We start from the raw sequence: 15,260 nt of genomic DNA on the forward strand, positions 1-15,260 counted from the left end.
GGGGTCAGCTGTCCTGGCTGTGCCCCCTCCCAGCTACTTGTGCACCTCCAGCCTTCTCAGTCGGTAGAGCATGGGAAGCTGAAAAGTCCTTGACTAGTGTAAGCACTGCTCAGCAACAACTAAAACATTGGTGTGTTATCAACTTTGTTCTCACCCTAAATCCAAAACCCAACACTGTACCAGCTACTAGAAAGGAAATTAACTCTATCCCAGCCGAAACCAGGACAGCCTGGAATTTGGATGTAAAGCTCTGGATGTCTGGGCAACTAGATGAGTAAAAAACTGGTTAGATGGTTGGGTTTTGAGGGTGGTGGTTAATGGGCCATGCTTTTCCTGGAGGCGGGTAACAACTAGAGTACCACAGAAGACCCTATCATGGGATCATTTATTATCTTTATCAGTGGCATGGAGGAGATGATGGAGTATACTCTCGTAACATTTGCAGATGACATTGAATTGGGGGAATACGCTTGAGGGCAGGGCTGCCATTCAGAGGGACCAAGACAGGCTGAAGGAATGGGCCAACAGAAACCTTATGAAGTTGAAAAGGACAAATACAAATCCTATACCTGCAGAGAAAGAGCGCTGTGCAATGATACAAGCTGGGGAGCAGGTTTGCAGAAGAAGCCCTTGGGGGAGGTCTCTGTAGACAGCCATCTGCACATCGTGCGCCTTGGCAGTAAAGGCGGCCAACAGCATCCTGGGCTGTGTTACCAGGAGCATGCCAGTAGATCAAGGGAAGTGACTGTCCCCTTCTACACAACATGTGTGAGACTGTGTCTAGATACTGTGTTCAGTGTTACCCCCACCCCACACCCAACACAAGAAAGACGTTGACAAACGGGAGTGAGTACAACAGAGGGACACTGAGATGATCGGGGGCTGGAGCACCTGCCCTGAGAGCAGAAGCTGAGGGACAGGGCTTGTTCAGCCCAAAGAGGAGATGGTTTCTGGGGGGACCTAATAGCAGCCATCCCATACTGATGAGGAGCTTATCAACAAGAGGGAGCCAGGCTCTTCACAGTGATACACGGCAGGAGGATGAGAGGCAATGGGCATAAGTTAAAACAGGAGAGGTTAATACTAGATATAAAGAAAATCTTTTTCCCCACTGCATTTAGCTATAACTATTAAGAAGTGTAAATCTAAGGTATTTTGTGACTTGCTTAAAAGTCCTTCCATTTTAGAATGGGAAAGAGAGTATATGTGGTTAGATACAGGCCTGCTCACTAAATAAAACTGTGTGGGCAAGAACACTATGACAAAGAAGGGAGAGAAAATTCAGAACAGATGGAGAAGGGTGCAGATTGTGTTTTGACTAATGTAGTCCTGACGACAAGACCAAGACTGAATGCTCTTTCTAGCCTTTGCTAAAAAGTCTCGAGGTGGTCCAGAGTATAAGCTTACAGTGAATAAGGTCACTATGTCTGCATTTATGTATATGTTTAAGAAAACAGTGTCACCATTGGCATATCTTACCTTAGGATAGCATCCGCACTCCGCATAGATAGCATGAACTTCTTTCCAGTAGGTGGTAGGACAGAGTGATGTTTCTGTTCCCTCTTAACGCTGTCCTCCACTTTACCAGCTTCATAAAAAGAATTTATGATAGATACAGCCTTTGTGCTCCCCAAATATCAGCATCATGATTACTGGAGAAGTAATGCAAAATGAAGGAGAGGAATGTCTTTCTTGCTTCCTTCTTAGAATGACTGTATGTTGGACAAGTCTGCGCAATACCCTGGACAAGATTTTTAGCAGTTGTAATAATAATCACTGTTTATTAAAGATAGCAAAATTTTCACAAATTTATTAAACATAAGAACAGTCTTACTGGGTCAGACATAAGGTTTGTTTAGCCCTCCATCGTGGCTCTGACAGAAGGTATTTAAGAATATAAGGCCAGGGTAAACACAGTGCAATATTCTCACAGCTTCCAGTAGTCTGTGGGTCAGCCACTTTGTGAAGCAGTGGTTGCCTCTTTGCATTTAATGGGGAATTACTCTTTTCCTAAAAGCTTTTGTTTATGCATTATATTATAGCTAGCATATACACCTATATATCTTACATATTGTATAATATTATATCCTATTATATTTACATGAATTCTGTTGCTGTCTCTTAAATACCAAAGCTGATACGGATAGGAGGGTTCAAAACTAACATTTTAATCAATGAAGTTCAGCTGTCAGTCAGTGGCATCTATTGAGCCATTGGCGTCTATCAGTATACACAGATGAATCTCAGTGCCTACAGGGTTTTTTATAGATTTAAACCTACAGTCTACTGTAGATTCTGATGTGACAGATCACCCAAAAAGAAAAGACCTGTGTCTTGTTTTCAAGTAGATATGATAAGTGCTCCAAGATGCTAATTTGTAAAACACTTTATGATCCTTCAGGATGATAACCAGTGTGCAAACAGCATGAAGCAGATTTGCGGCTGATATAAATCAATGCTGTGCTATTAAAACAACTGGAATATATCTGAATTTCATCAGCTCAGGATTTGGCTTCATGTATATTTTATTATTCAATTGCCAGTGGCCAAGAAGTGCAATAACTGGGTAGACTTAATCATGTTTCTAGGAAACAACTTCATTTAAGCTAATTTTGTTAGAAAGCACCAAAACAATTCTCCTGAGCACAATCTTGAAAATGTTGTACCTATCTAGACAACCAAGCTCTGATATGGATCATCATGTTATGTATTCCAGAGAATTGCATAGGAATAATAATGCAAATAAAAATTTAGCCTGGATCTTATTATACACATTACTTTTTTCTGCTGCTTTCCAAGTGCCTGATGTAACTTGGTTTTGTTTGCTTTGTCATGTTTCCTTTCTGTCCGTTCTCCAGACTTTACAGATTGCTTTATTCCAACTATGATATCTAAATAAATAGCTTGCATTTCTTCATGGGACTTTTAAGTCTGAACTCTCCAAAGAGAAGTCTTCATTGTTTTTTCTGTGGCTGACAATTCTGTTTCATATAGACAATGGAACGTGGTGTAAAATTGTTCCGGCAAATAAGGGCCTACCAGCACCCTAGCATATGTCTGGTCTAGATAAGGCTGGAGGAGGAATGGGGAGATAATGTCTAATAAATGAACACAGGAGGAAGATATGTTCTGTCGCTGTCCACAGCCAAATAGAGCTGGAAGACTTTGTATTGTTTGATTTGATTGATATGTTTGCATTGCTATAGCATGGTATTTTGGCACATTGCAAAATCTTTCATGCTTAATATCTCGTTTCCATTCTTTATCCTCATGCATTTTTCTGTTTGCTACCATTGGACCTTGCCCAAAAAAGGTCACCCTTGTGCTTCCTTGCTATGATCCAGCCTTCTGGTTTTGAATTTTGTTTTTGAAAATATTGTTAGAAAGTGATGAAAACCATATTTGGACTTGAGGTTTTTTTCCTCCCTCAGTGGTATGTCTGTGCATTGGCTCATGGATCTGAAACACACTTTTAGTCTTTATTTTGAGGTTTAAACATATCTTCCATTTCAAACTACTCAGAGACATGTGTTGTAGCCGTCATCTGCATTTTGCAGTTTAAGCCCGTTTCAATTTTTCCCATTTTACTTCTGTATAGTTTCAACTTCAAAGCACATAATATCCAAAGGTGGTAAAACGACCATGGTTTTACAGAAATAAACAGTCATTTTCAACAACCATCTTGAAGGGTATGCTCTTATGCTCTTTGAAATCCAAATCAGTAGCATTTTTTTAATATCTTTCTTAAAAATTCAGTCACCTAAAAGTCTATTAAAAATTCATATAGCTCTATTTCTAACTGTGACAAGTCAGACTGCTGCTGACGCTCATACTTACAGTTTCCTATGCCAATTCGCAGAAACTCATGTGTGATTACTGAAAATCTGTTGTACTTTCTAATTGCTTCTTTACTTTCCTTGTTCATCTAATTAGACAGACAAATGGTTTCATACTTTGAAAAATTAGCCCAGAGGAAATATTTGTTTGAGTTAGCACATGAACAGTGTTTGCACAGAGCTGCTGGGGCATGTGCCTGCATTCTCATGCCCGTGTTGAAGTTGTTGCTACTGTACGGGACTTACCTAATAATTGAACAATATTGGCCCCTGCATTTGGTGCTGAAATTCTGTTTACTATTGTAAGAGAAAACATCCCTGGAAACTTAATTTGCACCTTTGTGTAAAGGCAGGACCACCAACACCAGCAAAAGCCTGGTGTGCCCTGAATTGCTCAGTTTTTCTCCGCTCTTTTTTTCTTTTTTTTAACCTGTAACTTATGTAAGGGGTTATTGAATTGACATTTGAAAGGCAAGTCTAATCATTGCTTAGATGCTGAAATAGTTCCAGGAAATGTAGGCTGTTTTGTTTGGAGTCTAATCATTGCTTAGATGCTGAAATAGTTCCAGGAAATGTAGGCTGTTGGCTGTTTTGCTCTTTTTTTCTTTTATTTAACCTGTAACTTATGTAAGGGGTTATTGACATTTGTTTGGAAAGGCAAGTCTAATCATTGCTTAGATGCTGAAATAGTTCCAGGAAATGTAGGCTGTTTATACTCTCATGGCTGTAGTGGAGCTGCTCAGCTAAGTAGTAAAAAGATGGTAAGATTTCATGAATTTTCCTGTGACCAGAGCAACAGCAACCGATTGGCAGCAATCCGATCTTTATTGCCTCCATAATGGAGAAAAATGACCAAATTGTAATTGCAGAGCTCAGGTTATGGTCAGCCTACTCCAGCAAAATAAATTATTGTGTATCAACTGAGTCATGTTTATAGTCTTTCTGCTGTGTTGCTACTGTGACACAACAAAATATACAAGTGGATACAATTTCATAGTGATCTGAGATGCATTGAGCTACAGAAGTTCAGAATAAATAACTCTAATTGGACACAAAGTACCTAATGGTGGAATTAAGGAAAAGAGAATGATGAATTTTTAAAATACTTTTGCAGTGATGCTTGCCAGGTCACCAGTGATGAAATTTATTAGTGTCAAGTTGTTGGTCACTACTCAAATATACATTTTTTATATATATATGTGTGTGTGTGTGTGTGTGTGTGTTGTATATATATATATTGAATATGCATCACTGAAACAGTCCGTGATGCCTGGAAGGAGATGGAAATGACAAGTGAAATGTCCTTTTGAAAGTCACAAAGTAGGTTAATTGCCAAAAAGCAAAAAAACTATTGGCCATTCAGTTGTATTAATATTTTTCTCTAAGTATGGATTTCTCTCAAAATTAACTCTTCATTTATTTAACACTTGAAATCTTCATTAAGGCTTCCAAGTTTGTATTTTCAGCTATATAAATCAGTGGCTCACAAGCTAACTGTAATGATTTAGTATCCATATTTGTTTGTTTATCAAAGTATAAAACCAATTTAGTTGCATGATCTGTCTTGTTAAAGTTTAGCATTAGGCTTTTTAGGTTTGGGGTTGTGGGAGTTTGGGGGGGCTTTTTTGCTTCACGTGCTGCATCTTAAGGCTTTAGTTAAGATTAGATAGGAGAGTAGATAGAGTAGGATCACAGCCTTGGGAGACCAGTAAAAACAGTTGCAATTAATTAGCAGTCTTCTAGCTTTGAAGCATCCTAAAAGGGATTGGATCTTAAATGTGTAAAATTCCCTTTGAAGAGATGTTTTCCTGAAGATATTTTCCATAGACACCAATACTCAGAATTCAGAGAGGTGCCCTCTCTCATTCAAAGCACGGTGATTTGCTTTCTGATGGTTAACTGGTCCTGTGTCTTCTAGGGAAGAAAACAGTAGTTCATTAATCTGAAAATCTAAAATTGAAAGATGAATGTCTGGTTATATCAAAATAGTCCGGGGCATGGAAATTAAGACTCAAAGACTTAAAAAAAACAAAAAAAACAAACAAAAAAAAAACACCAAGGGAAAAAGAGATCTGAGAAAGCATCTGACTGGTGATGTTTTTAAGCTGTCTGCATTCAACGTGACAAATTGGGCAATGTCATTGCAAACAGAAGTGATAAACTCAATAGTGTCAATAGATACAGGTTTGAAATCCCATCTTCACATGAGAAAATACAGCAACATCCAAGCAATACGTCAGCCAGAACAGAGCACTTAAAGCTCATTTGGCAAAAAGTAACTCATTCATTCTGACTGCCAGGAATTGAATGTTTCATAATTTAAGTTAAAATATTTCTTCTGATAATGTTTTTGCAACATAATAATAATGAAATACAATTTTCTAATTTAGTGCAAACAGATCAAATTAAATTAAATACCCCCTGATTTGTCCAGCAACAAGAACATGTGCACACACACACGCACACATCCCCCCCGTGGCTGTCCCTTAGCAAGCATGCTCCTACTTAATACCTAATGTCAGTCATACATTTGACTCTAAAACCTGCAAATATAAAAATCACGAGCCTTCCCAAAGTGTCTAGGAATAGAAATCTTTATATATTAGCATGGAAAATAATTTATTTTATTAGCAGTAATATGGACAAACACCTTAGATTTGCAAAATCAGAACCAATATGTCAGCCATGATTTTTCAAAGTTATCTAGCATAGGTATCCATAGAATTGCCTCTGAAATCAAGTGTCTTGTACACCCATTTATATGACAAACCACCTCTCTGCCATGCTGTTACAACTAAGCTACCAGAGGTAGAGATAATAGCATAGTGTATCATGAGAAAACTCTGACCCTTGTAGAGTTACTCCCCTATGTGATGAAAAGTGTCCAGTGCTATGGGTATGTCAAAAAGTCCATATGTTGGCTGTGTGGGTTAAGAGTAAGTTACTGCGTGCTTGTTTGTGTGTGTTGTATACTAAGAATAGTTGTTTATTGGATTTGCTGAACTTAATAGTTCCCAGTTGTGAGCCTCAGATCTGTAACATATTAATGACTCTTTCAATAGTGTTTGGTCAGAAGTCCTCTGATAAATGTGCAGAGCAGCCCACATGAATTTCTAAGTCCTAAGGATGGACTAACATTTAAATGCTTTTACAGGGGTACGTATTCGCTTTATGCAATGAGGTACTTATCTTTTTAAAGACTGTATTTTTCAACTTCTTTAAAGGACATTTAGACCCATCCTTGGAATGGTGGGTTTGCTTTCCCTATCAAGTCAGGAAAAATAAACTTTACCAGTGCTAAATTTCAATTTTGCACTGAAATAAGGTAATTAATTTAAAACAACTCTGCAGTTTTTTCCAATTACACTGAAAAATTACTCTTCTCAACAAAAATAATCTTAGAATTTCCCATAGCACAGTCCCAGAGTACTGATGTAGCTATTGTTTAAAACACAGCATCCTCTCTGTGTATCAAATCATTGTGTTAGAAACCAGCCAAACAGCAATATGTTTAGTTAATCAATTATCATTCATACCAAGTTTATAATTAAAGGAATATTAACTACCATGATGGATATATCTTATAGCAGAAATTTAATTGTATTCCCCATGCCTGTAATTAGCTTGGGTATTTAGGTGGTGTTGTTTTATGTTGATTATATGAGTCCCTCTACATTTTTATTTTAGAGGATCCCCCTCAGGCTGCAATATTTATACTTTTCCAATTCTCCAATTCTCAATTTGCTGTTAAGAGAGGCTTACAAAGATTTACATTCTTTTACATTATATTTGCATTACTTTACATTCCCAGGTGTAAAGTCTTACAAGAAGCTGACTTTGTTAAAGATGTTGCTCAGGTCTTCAAATTACAAAAAGAAGACAAATATGTAGAGAGGGGCCAAATTGGCTAAAATCTTTAGCAAAAATTTCAAGAAACTCACTAACAAATTTCATGCTATCATCTGAGTATTCACAACTCCTGCTGAAGATACTTAGACATGCCTGCACAGTGTTTCATAGTGGATTTTTGAACTGGCAAAGTTGCACTGGACAAAAAACTAAGTAAACTTGAGAGGACATTCCTGCCATATCAAATCTTGGTACAGTTGTAACTTACAGAGTTATTGTTCATGTTGACATATGGTTGAGTTTACATTTTCCCCAAATCTCTTACCTGTTCTGAAAGTATCAAGACTAAAAATCACCATATAGGTAAAACAAAAATACAGACTCTGAAACGGGTTTATATGACAGTTCTGAACTTTATCTCAAACGTGGATATAAATATAATCTAGAGGTGAATTATGTTCAACATATGTGTACAAAACTCCTACCTGTACTCCCAGTAGTACTCCCAAAATCAATTTCTCCTGTTACACACTGTGGTGGATAAACACTAAAAGATCTGGTCTGCAAAGAGTGTTGATCATCCTTTGTAAAAACTCAAGGTCTATCATACCATTTATCATACACTAGCCCTCAGCCATATCATGGCTTATTCCCAGGTTATTTACCCCTGAAACTCATCCTTGGCCATCAGCCCACACTGAAATCATTCACTAGAAGTTCTGCATACTGATAGCGCATTACCGGTTGTCATCCTGTCACTGAATCCCCACCCAAATTGTGTTACGTTAGGTCACAAAACGTAGATCTAATGGAAGTATACCATCTCCCCAAGACTGATCTGTACCCGTCACCTGAGGTGCCACCAGCCCCCAGCACTACTCGTGTGGTTGAACTTCTTGCATGCTCCAGCAATGCATACTGCTTGATTTATATAGCAGTCCATTCATCTCAGTGCATTAAATGTATGTACACTATGTACACTAATTACTATGCTGTAGTTGTAAGAACAATCCTCACATACTTCCTTTTAATTCCTCACCATTAGTTTTCCTTGGTTGCTCTCACCCATCTGTTTTATCAGTATATTAGAGGGATACACCATTTTGTTATAGGCTTGCAGTGGTGGAACGAGCTGTTTCCGTGTTAAGCAATTCCTGCTAAACCCCTTAAGTCATGAGTCTGCTCTGGCCTTCCTTCCTTTGTATTGTGCAGTACAGCATCCATGCATGCATCTGAACACAGGGCATCTTCCGAAAGGAAAGAAAATGCTTGTTTGGAAAATGTCTAATATGCAATGATGAGGAAGGCTGAGGCACAAAGGATATAGATGTAGCTAAACTGGAATAAATAAACTAGTGGAAACTTCTTTGGCCAGAAACTCAATGTGGCTATCTTGCTTCTAAAACAAACTCAGGGCTGACTTATCAAACATGAACAGCATTATAAGGAAAAACCTTAATCTAAAAAGATAAAGCTTTGCAAAGAAATTATGTGGTGAGCTTCCTATAGTTGATTCTATAGTCTAATCACTCAGCAGTGTGGCTTATTAAATTAATTTGAAAATTAATTATTTAGCCATTACAATAAAGGTGGGAAAATCAGCCTTTACATTCCCAGATCAAAGTGTGAATCATCTCAGATTAAATTTTCTGTTTTTTTCTCCAAAGAAGGAATTTGTTTTTCTTTTATGGGAAGTATTTTTTAAAAAAGCAAGATAGCATGAAAAATTGGCAATGTATAAGATCAGCTTTATGAGACTATTTTTTAAGCTTTTGTTTTCACTGTCATTGTTCTATACATAAGGGAGATTAGTGATCGGCTTCTCTCCAGCTAGAATAATCAGAGTGATCAAAATGTTTTCATCTTTGCTATTTTTAAAAAAAGGAGAAAATGTGTTAGGTTTGATGATGCTTTACACAGACCGATTGTAGGATTTTTCCATTTTGATAATTTGTACATCCTTTGATGTAAAAGATGTCAATTACAAGCAAATATTTAATAATAGCATCTGCCAAATACAGGTTCATGTAAATGTACATGCTTTGCTGCTGGAGCTCAATGATCTCTGTCTGTCTCCATATTTATGTGATTCTAGAAGCTTAGCTACTATAATTTTTCACCTAAATTTTATGCATGTTTTAGGCATATTATAAAGCTATCCTTTGAATCTGCACTTCACATGGATTTCTAGCAATTTGATGCAATTTAATTAATACTGCAAATTATGGTTTGCTTGAAATAGGTTTGCCATGCAAATAGTCCCTTTGCAGTACAGTAACGCTGTCAGAAGGATTGGCTTCAATGTAATTTTTAGTGAAATAGTTATTTGCGTGATGTCACTCACACAGTAGTTACTCGAGATCTTTTCCTATGCTGAAATGCTTCTACCCAAAGTTAAGTCTTTGGGAAAGTGGTGGATGGGACTGCAGTTAGCCTTAATCTTCCAACCATAGCCAAGTTATTGGTGACATCCTTCAGTAACCTCTGACGAGTTGTTCTCTTCCTTTCTTTCCAGTGAGTTATTAATTGCTTCATCTCTGTTTAAAGTTTTCTCTTTCTTTTGATCACAGGCAATGGACTGGGAATCCGAGTTGTAGGTGGGAAAGAAATTCCAGGAAGCAGTGGGGAAATTGGAGCTTACATTGCCAAGGTCTTGCCTGGGGGCAACGCAGAGCAGACGGGGAAGCTGATAGAGGGTAAGATAAATGCATTATCAAAAAGTGGAACCACGGGAGAGTTGGGAGTTTGGTAGAATTATTTGTAATATACGTTTTCTCTTGCACAGCAGGTGTAATCTTGTGCAAGGAGTGAGGGGCATCTGAGAGCCCCTTTAAACCTCCACAAGTCTTAAAGCAGGAAAGGACTGATAGAAGTTAATTTTATGACTTCTATAGCCAAAGAGAATTGTCATGATGAGCAGTATTATGGCATGTCTTCAGTTATATATGCCAACATTCTGTCTGTACTGGGGGTAAGACAATATGGCTAGGGTCCAACTGTGTATCATGGGTGTATACCATCAATGTATATCGTGGATGTGCTGTTTTGAAGATCTTTAACCTGGCTTGACTATCTAGGTACCTATGTTTGGGATTACTTACATTTCTTAGTTGCACAGTTAAAATGGATCACAGATCCAGTTCTCTCTCAGTTACATGCAGTAACTTTTTTTGAAATTCCCTAAAGTCAGACTTGACTGAATTTATCTGACCTAACTTTAGTTTTCCAGTTTAAGATAGTCATCTAACCTGCCTCAAGAGGCAACACAGAAAAAGAAGCATCTACAGACAGGCAATTGATTTCATCTACCATAGACCTCTGTTTCAAGAACTGGGAGTGTGTTCCTCATTTAATTGACTTTAAGACTGTATTATACTACACGTCATCCTTTAGGCAACTAAAGCTAGGTGAAATTAATTTGACTTAGTTATCATTAAATTTTTGAGGATTATTACAAATGTGATAATTCTGTCTAATAACAATTTATTTCTATCCATAACGACATAAATGGTGCCTTCTCCATATAACTATTTTCTATTTCCTTTTTTCATATGAATATCTGTATGCACCTGAAATGCCAATTTATCCATGGACAAAAATATAACAACACATTTGTTTCTAATTAATTCAACTAATTACTTTTATTACTTTCATAAAAGCAGATATCGAGAAAAAAAATATCAAAAGAAAGAAGATAAGCAGGAAGAATAGTTCTCCCAGGCAGAATTTAATTCACATACATTTTCTGAATAGTAAACATGCAACAGAAGTCACAACTAAATCAAAAGTACTTTGCAGGTAGAAAAGCTGAGTACATTGATTAAAGAATGTATTCACAAAGAATAGTTTAAATATGTTGTGGGTATTACAAAACAGCGTCACCTGCACTCATGTTTTCCCTGCTGCTTTTTATATCCTTGGTGGTTTCATTGCCAATATTTTAAAGATATATATAAAAAAGGTGCACATACAATGATGTTGATGTCAATTTAAAGTTTAAGTGAAGAAATGATGTATCAACAAAAATATCTTCCTTTCTTCCCTATAGAGTTGATTCTGCCATTCATATTTAACGGGTAGTATATCACTCATCAAATGATAGAATAGCGTTATTTATTGCACACGAATGATGAAAGAGTTTACCTTAATTTATTGTGTTTTGAAGCGAGTATTTGTTTTGGCTCCCTTCATACAGAAGAGTAGGTCTTTCATAGCTGTACTAGATCATGCATGCATTCTTTCAGTACCAAGCAGGTAAAGAGGAGAATGTGGTTATTCAGTATTTCCCCAAGACTGGACATTTCAAGAAAGAGGATGAGCAATTACTGCTTGGAATTATCTCCAGTCTTTTGGTTTCTCTTGTCAGGAACCTTTCTGGAAATTGAGGTTTAAGTAAGATCTTCACTCACCATATAGGTATATTTTAGCAGTGATGAAGAACATCTTGGATTTACAATAACTACAGGAGAAGTTCAGACATGGCGGTTTGCTTTTCTCTCTGTTCATATAATATATTTTGAAGGTTTATTCATATTTTATAGAAAGATGAACAGGATAGTAAAATATTTATTCCTTTGTTTCGTTCTCCCATCATATGATCAATGATGTTTCTGATCTGACCTTTATAAAAATATCCTAGACTTGTATATGTTGGCATTAATGAACTCCATTAAAATCACTATACTTAATCTGTAGAATTAGTCCACACTATGTCCCAGAATATGTTTTACTATTGATGTGTTAAATGTTCTGTCAGAGAGAAAAAATGCTTTCTGCAGAATGTACCATTACTGTAGCATACAAGACAAACACTTCCCTTTACTGTCATTTACCTTTTAAATCTTGCCTTTATATTTAGTTTACTTTTTATGTTATTTTAGATGGCTATCATAGATCAACAAAGAATATTTGGCTACTTCACTGTTAGTTTTTTTTGTTTGTTTGTTTTAGTGGAAATATGGTTGATGCACATTTAATCTCTACTCTTCAGAAGTGCTAAAATCCATTAAGGTCTTCAATCATTCTCATATTGATCTGTGTAAGTCCAGCCAACCTGCTAATGTTACCAATATTGCGGGTATAGTTGTGTCTGAAAATAGAGGCTAGCCTTTGTTTCTTTTTCAAGTTATTTGCTGTCTCTCACATCACATACAGAAAACTTTATATGTCATTATCTGTAAATGACAATTATATATTAGTCATTTGTATAGTAATCATGACTCACTTTTTCTGCTGAAATGCTATGCAACTTCAAATTATATACCTAGTCATCAACTAAACATATACTAATGTCATTACAAGATAATATCTTGACTCATTAGCCTTTCTAAGAACATGATTCACTGCAAAAAATCCCATCAACTTAATTAATTCCTCTAATTCTAAAAGCAGGAAACACTGGGTCAGGTCTGAAATTCCTATCAATAAGAACAAGGATAGATTTACTGTGGTTATGAAGGAAGGCAAAGTTCTCCCTGCTGTCTGCATGACTGCATCTATGAAGAAATGGCACACTTTAAAATACAGATAGCATTCCTTTCCTTAGGGAATAGCAATCCATAAAATGTTAGCCTATTTAAATAGCTTAGGAGGAGTCTCAGTGCTGAAAAGTTTATTTATAGTTCTGACTAGCAAATACCAGTCATCTTGGTTCTCTCACCTTGAATTGCTTTCAGATGTCAGAAATATCTCTGATTCATCACTCATTGGCATTACAAAAACTGGAGGTGGAAGACTCATTCCACTGAGCTCATCAAGTGCAGGGACTGTGTCAATTTGATAGATGTGTCTGTGCTCCCTCTTGTGTTGACAGAAACAGTTCAGTTATATTCAACCTGGTAAATCTACTAGGTGAGTGGCATTTTATACTGCCAGCATTTATCAGAAATAGAAGAACCTAGAGTAAAAAGCAGAAATGAAATATTAATGTGTGTTACCAACTGTTACAAATTTGCGGGATGCCCTCAGCATTCAGGTTCTCTCATTGGACCATTTCAGCAGGCTGACTGAAGATCCTGGGAACTGGTGAAGCATGGGTGTCTTTGATCCAACTTTGCAATCAGCCAGGCACACTGTGTTGCAATGCTTAAGCCAGCTGACATTCTCCGAGATGAAGAGATTCCCTGATTTACCAGTCTCCTGGCAATTCTGGGGAACCTGCATGGTCTAAAAGCTAATGGTGAACTTGATTTGTGGTGATCTTACTGCCTTTGCTGACACTCCGCTCAACAGCAACCATGACAGATTTTTGTTAACTTGTCCGAGGCTTTATGGGTGCATGTTTATTTTTAATATGTATGTCTCATTTAAATAAAATCTTCCCAAACTTAGGAATAGGAAAATCATATACGGTGAAGACAAAAACTCTTATTATTGAAAATACTGAATTAGCACCCCCAGTTTCTATTTTATAACAAATATAACAATGTAACATTTCTAGCATAACGTAGAAGGATGCCACCTACCTTATGAGTCACAGACTTTCACTGTAGAATTTTAGTATATAAACAGTCCGTGCTAGCAGAGACATGCTATTGGATTCAATTCAGTTGAATTTTCCTTTTTATAATTTAATAAAAATATTCATCATACAGGGATATTTTAAGATTCCCCATTTTAAGCTTCCCCATCCTGAAGCTGGTCCAATAACATTATAAGAAAAAATAGCTGATGTATGTACAATGAAAGAGAATGTCCCCCTGTTAAAGCTGTTAAGTAGGTCAGAGAAGAGAAAATGCAGTTCCATTTGAGTATTCTTTGGTAGTTAATGGTGCCCAGCCCCTCAGTCCAGTCCTTAGGCACTTGTTTTGATCTAGATGAATAACTACTCCCCTTAGGATGCAAGAAACTTTGCCCCTCAAAACACCATGAAGGTCCTCTAAGAAGAGTCACCTGCAACCTGATGGCAGGTACCAAGAGTAGGTAAAAGTACATCCAACGTCCTCAGCATCAAAGTGTGAAGATTGGCAATGAGTTCTTAAATGTACTCAATATCTTTTAGACTTGGATTCAACTGCTAAGATGCAGACGGTCAGTTTTCCTAATTGGTTTGTTGCCTTGAATTGTGCTGGAAGTTCTCCAGGCCACATGGCCGGTTCCCCTCAGGACAGTATTTTAAATGAGTGGGTCTTTATTGGGAATGTCAGAGCTCTCTTTCATCTCTAGAAAACTGTGCAATCTCAGAACTTTAAGATGCCTTCAGGAAATAAAACTGAAGTCTTCCCGTTCGTCTTATCCCTATTTATTCACTCTTCTTTTCCTTCTTCTATAGAAAGTCTTACATATTCATAAGAATATTCGTGTCACAATTTCCTTTTGTAAGAAGACCTTCTGTGCGCAGCTCGCTCCCTCTCTCTCTAATGCCCTAATATGAGACCAAAGAAACATTAGAATCATTTCTCAGATTGAAACTAAGAGCCTTCCCTTGGACTGGTTGAAGGATCGGGAGCGCAGGTAGTGTTTTCCTCTATCCCTACAGTGGCAGGGAAGGATACTGAAAGGAGCAGGAACACACACCTGATCAACACGTGGCTCAGGGGCTGGTGCCATCAGAGGAATTTTGGTTTTTTTGATCAT

General features: G+C 37.2%; 1 protein-coding gene across 1 annotated transcript in view; it reads left to right on the plus strand.

The window, feature by feature from the left end:
* PCLO (piccolo presynaptic cytomatrix protein) overlaps positions 1 to 15,260 on the plus strand; it is a 393,514-nt gene that overhangs the window by 257,935 nt on the left and 120,319 nt on the right. The window contains exon 12 of the mRNA XM_019473705.1: positions 10,256 to 10,381. Coding sequence (XP_019329250.1) covers positions 10,256 to 10,381 — 126 coding nt within the window. The remainder of the gene's footprint in view (positions 1 to 10,255; positions 10,382 to 15,260) is intronic.

The sequence above is a fragment of the Aptenodytes forsteri genome, unplaced genomic scaffold (genome assembly GCF_000699145.1).
Source record: "Aptenodytes forsteri isolate BGI_AS27 unplaced genomic scaffold, ASM69914v1 Scaffold87, whole genome shotgun sequence".
Lineage (NCBI taxonomy): Eukaryota > Metazoa > Chordata > Aves > Sphenisciformes > Spheniscidae > Aptenodytes > Aptenodytes forsteri.